The sequence below is a fragment of the Notothenia rossii genome (assembly GCF_949606895.1).
Source record: "Notothenia rossii genome assembly, contig: scaffold_237, whole genome shotgun sequence".
Taxonomy (NCBI): domain Eukaryota; kingdom Metazoa; phylum Chordata; class Actinopteri; order Perciformes; family Nototheniidae; genus Notothenia; species Notothenia rossii.
This window is the reverse complement of record NW_027639476.1, coordinates 46567-50790: the sequence shown is the minus strand read 5'-3', so window position 1 is coordinate 50790 and position 4224 is coordinate 46567. Positions and strand designations below refer to the sequence as shown.

The following is a 4224-nucleotide window of genomic DNA, read 5'->3' as shown; positions in this document are numbered from 1 at the left end:
GGGAGGGCCTGGCCCGGGCATGTGCTGATGTTCAGGTTGAATACAATATGTCATGTTTCTGAAGCCAGATGATGAATCACTGAAGTTTCCATGGAGCTACAGGAAGCAGACACACACTTTATTGATCACACAGGAAACCTTAACACCACTGCATAATGTTCAGAAACACACACTTCAGACATTTGGACGTACACACTTTATTATTCATGAGCTCAGGGAAGTCAGGGAGAGGAGCTGACGTCTCTGCTACCTGATGTCTGAAATCTCAGAGCAGCATATTGAAGATCTGCTGCTACCTGTGGAGAGGACAGGATCATCATCATCATCATCATCATCATCATCATCATCATCATCATCATCATCATCATCATCATCATCACCACCACCACCATCATCATCATCATCATAATCATAATCATCATCATCACCATCATCATCACCATCATCATCATCATCATCATCATCATCATCATCATCATCATCATCACCACCACCATCATCATCATCATCATAATCATCATCATCATCATCACCATCATCATCATCATCACCATCATCATCATCATCATCACCATCATCATCATCATCATCATCATCATCGTCATCATCATCATCACCATCATCATCATCATCATCATCATCATCATCATCATCATCATCATGAGGTAAGAATTGTATTTTCCTTTCCAGATAATCATAACAACGTTTTAATGATATCGTAGGAAAAGTGATATCGTTTATTTTGCGTTTCTCTTCAAATGTCCAGCAGTAGAGCGCCTGGTGCGTCTGATGACAACAGAACTGGGTGGTTATCTTTAGGGAAACGTTGTGGTTTGGATAAAAATAAGCAGAGTGTTGACGTCCTTAAAGTTTAGGAAGTTACATAACAAAACGTTAACTTCTTGTTTAGCTCGGCGTTCGTCTGCTTGAACTTTGTTATACTATGTCACCAATCGTGGTTAACAAAAAGGTGGTTTACATATGAATGATATCACTTTTCGTACATATAATCACAAACTGTGAACGAGAAAGGCCTGCATGGAGTTCCACAGGGATCAGCTGTAGGGCCCCTAGGATTTCATTGCTTTATGCTCGACACATCACCCATAATCCCAACGGTCGTTACTGTGGATGAGACTCCCCTCCATAACAACCTGTTCATGAATCACTGAACTTGTAGATACCTGGATAGAGACTGTGAGACGCGACAGAGAGTGAACGCCAAAGACTCATTGCCAGAGAGTTTATAACAATAAAGTTATTGGAGCAAACTTGAGCAAAACACTGAAAGTTGAAAGGTTACCTCGTCGCTGACCTCCGACCGACCTCCGGATTCTCTTTCTGTGTCAAAAAGAGATCAAATAAGACATTTATTTTAAATAAAGTTTCAAATAGTTTTTTGTTTAAACGTTGCTGTACTCACTGCGTCCTCTCTGTTGGCGTGACAACAGGAAGCTGAGCGTCACCGTGACGACAAGCAGGACGACACACACTGCGCCCAGCGACCAGGTCAGAAACACACTGGACTCTCCTAAACACACACACACACACACACACACACACACACACACACACACACACACACACACACACACAGAAACATACATTTTTAAATACAAGGAATTGCAGTTTGCTTCTCAGCCCAACTGTATATATTACAGTTACATCGACCAGACTACTTTCTGCAGATGTGAGCATCCTTAACAACGGTCAATGAGTGCTTGACATCGGTCGGTCTGTTCTACTGGATTAACAACGTGTCACTTGTTCTGAATTGACCAATCAAAATCGAGTATTCAACTAAAAAAACATATATATAAAATATGGTAATTATTGTAAAACAATCTCTGCTCGTGTTCCTGCTCTTGTTCTCTTGTTCCTGCTCTTGTTCCTGCTCTTGTTCTCTTGTTCCTTCTCTTGTTCCTGCTCTTGTTCTCTTGTTCCTGCTCTTGTTCTCTTGTTCCTGCTCTTGTTCTCTTGTTCCTGCTCTTGTTCTCTTGTTCCTGCTCTTGTTCCTGCTCTTGTTCTCTTGTTCCTGCTCTTGTTCCTGCTCTTGTTCTCTTGTTCCTGCTCTTGTTCTCTTGTTCCTGCTCTTGTTCTCTTGTTCCTGCTCTTGTTCACTTGTTCCTGCTCTTGTTCCCGCTCTTGTTCTCTTGTTCCTGCTCTTGTTCTCTTGTTCTTGCTCTTGTTCTCTTGTTCCTGCTCTTGTTCCTGCTCTTGTTCTCTTGTTCCTGCTCTTGTTCTCTTGTTCCTGCTCTTGTTCTCTTGTTCCTGCTCTTGTTCACTTGTTCCTGCTCTTGTTCTCTTGTTCCTGCTCTTGTTCACTTGTTCCTGCTCTTGTTCCTGATCTTGTTCTCTTGTTCCTGCTCTTGTTCCTGCTCTTGTTCTCTTGTTTCCTGCTCTTGTTCTCTTGTTCCTGCTCTTGTTCACTTGTTCCTGCTCTTGTTCCTGATCTTGTTCTCTTGTTCCTGCTCTTGTTCACTTGTTCCTGCTCTTGTTCTCTTGTTCCTGCTCTTGTTCTCTTGTTCCTGCTCTTGTTCCTGCTCTTGTTCTCTTGTTCCTGCTCTTGTTCCTGCTCTTGTTCTCTTGTTCCTGCTCTTGTTCTCTTGTTCCTGCTCTTGTTCTCTTGTTCCTGCTCTTGTTCACTTGTTCCTGCTCTTGTTCCCGCTCTTGTTCTCTTGTTCCTGCTCTTGTTCTCTTGTTCTTGCTCTTGTTCTCTTGTTCCTGCTCTTGTTCCTGCTCTTGTTCTCTTGTTCCTGCTCTTGTTCTCTTGTTCCTGCTCTTGTTCTCTTGTTCCTGCTCTTGTTCACTTGTTCCTGCTCTTGTTCTCTTGTTCCTGCTCTTGTTCACTTGTTCCTGCTCTTGTTCCTGATCTTGTTCTCTTGTTCCTGCTCTTGTTCCTGCTCTTGTTCTCTTGTTTCCTGCTCTTGTTCTCTTGTTCCTGCTCTTGTTCACTTGTTCCTGCTCTTGTTCCTGATCTTGTTCTCTTGTTCCTGCTCTTGTTCACTTGTTCCTGCTCTTGTTCACTTGTTCCTGCTCTTGTTCCCACTCTTGTTCTCTTGTTCCTGCTCTTGTTCCTGCTCTTGTTCTCTTGTTCCTGCTCTTGTTCTCTTGTTCCTGCTCTTGTTCTCTTGTTCCTGCTCTTGTTCCTGCTCTTGTTCTCTTGTTCTCTTGTTCTCTTGTTCTCTTGTTCTCTTGTTCTCTTGTTGCTGCTCTTGTTCTCTTGTTCCTGCTCGTGTTCCTGCTCTTGTTCCTGCTCTTGTTCTCTTGTTCTCTTGTTCCTGCTCTTGTTCTCTTGTTCCTGCTCGTGTTCCTGCTCTTGTTCTCTTGTTCTCTTGTTCCTGCTCTTGTTCTCTTGTTCCTGCTCTTGTTCTCTTGTTCCTGCTCGTGTTCCTGCTCGTGTTCCTGCTCTTGTTCTCTTGTTCCTGCTCTTGTTCCTGCTCTTGTTCTCTTGTTCCTGCTCGTGTTCCTGCTCGTGTTCCTGCTCTTGTTCTCTTGTTCCTGCTCTTGTTCTCTTGTTCCTGCTCGTGTTCCTGCTCGTGTTCCTTCTCTTGTTCTCTTGTTCCTGCTCTTGTTCTCTTGTTCCTGCTCTTGTTCTCTTGTTCCTGCTCGTGTTCCTGCTCGTGTTCCTGCTCTTGTTCTCTTGTTCCTGCTCTTGTTCTCTTGTTCCTGCTCGTGTTCCTGCTCTTGTTCTCTTGTTCCTGCTCTTGTTCCTGCTCTTGTTCTCTTGTTCCTGCTCTTGTTCTCTTGTTCCTGCTCTTGTTCTCTTGTTCCTGCTCTTGTTCTCTTGTTCCTGCTCTTGTTCTCTTGTTCCTGCTCTTGTTCCTGCCTGATTGAGGCCCAATAAGCAAATCTACAGAACGTATTTTTCAGGAACCTGCTTTTGTTGAACGAACAGGGTACTCACGGTTGGTCCGGCTGACGGTCTTCCGGATCTCCAGCTCTCCGTCCGTCAGAATGCAGGAAACCTCCGCCCCCCCGGCCCAGATCTCTGCAGGAACCTCCACCCGGACGCTGAGGACCCCCGCCTCTCCTTCAGAGAGGGTTCTGGGACTGAGAGTCTCGCCCTCCCCGTCCAGCTCCCATTCCAGCCTGGCCCGACCCGGGTCCTCCAGCCCCGACGCAACACACACCAGCGGCACCGGGAGGGGGGGCGCGAGGTGCTGGTCTGCAGGAAGCAGGAGGTCCACGGCCGGACTCTGCTGCACCGAGTCTGCACAGGAA

The 4224-nt window shown here is 45.5% G+C and overlaps 1 protein-coding gene across 3 annotated transcripts; it reads right to left on the bottom strand.

Moving 5' to 3' along the window:
* LOC307027791 (uncharacterized protein) lies at positions 1 to 4208 on the bottom strand. Of its 3 annotated transcripts, none has more exons than XM_079696146.1 (4): positions 3908 to 4208; positions 1424 to 1531; positions 197 to 1341; positions 1 to 96 (listed from the first exon to the last, which is right to left on the bottom strand). In XM_079696146.1, the coding sequence occupies exon 3, from the start codon at positions 696 to 698 to the stop codon at positions 222 to 224; it is 477 nt and encodes a 158-aa protein (XP_079552272.1). In that variant the 5' UTR covers positions 699 to 1341; positions 1424 to 1531; positions 3908 to 4208; the 3' UTR covers positions 1 to 96; positions 197 to 221. The 3 variants fall into 3 exon arrangements, with proteins under 3 accessions (XP_079552272.1, XP_079552273.1, XP_079552271.1); XM_079696147.1 differs by lacking the exon at positions 1 to 96 and having other exon boundaries at positions 191 to 1195; positions 1304 to 1341; XM_079696145.1 differs by lacking the exon at positions 1 to 96 and having other exon boundaries at positions 191 to 1341.
* Positions 4209 to 4224: the final 16 nt, after the last annotated feature.

Coding starts and splice junctions, on each gene's coding strand:
- LOC307027791 (XM_079696146.1), bottom strand. CDS start 698: ATGATTATCTGGAAAGGAAAATACAATTCTTACCTCATGATGATGATG.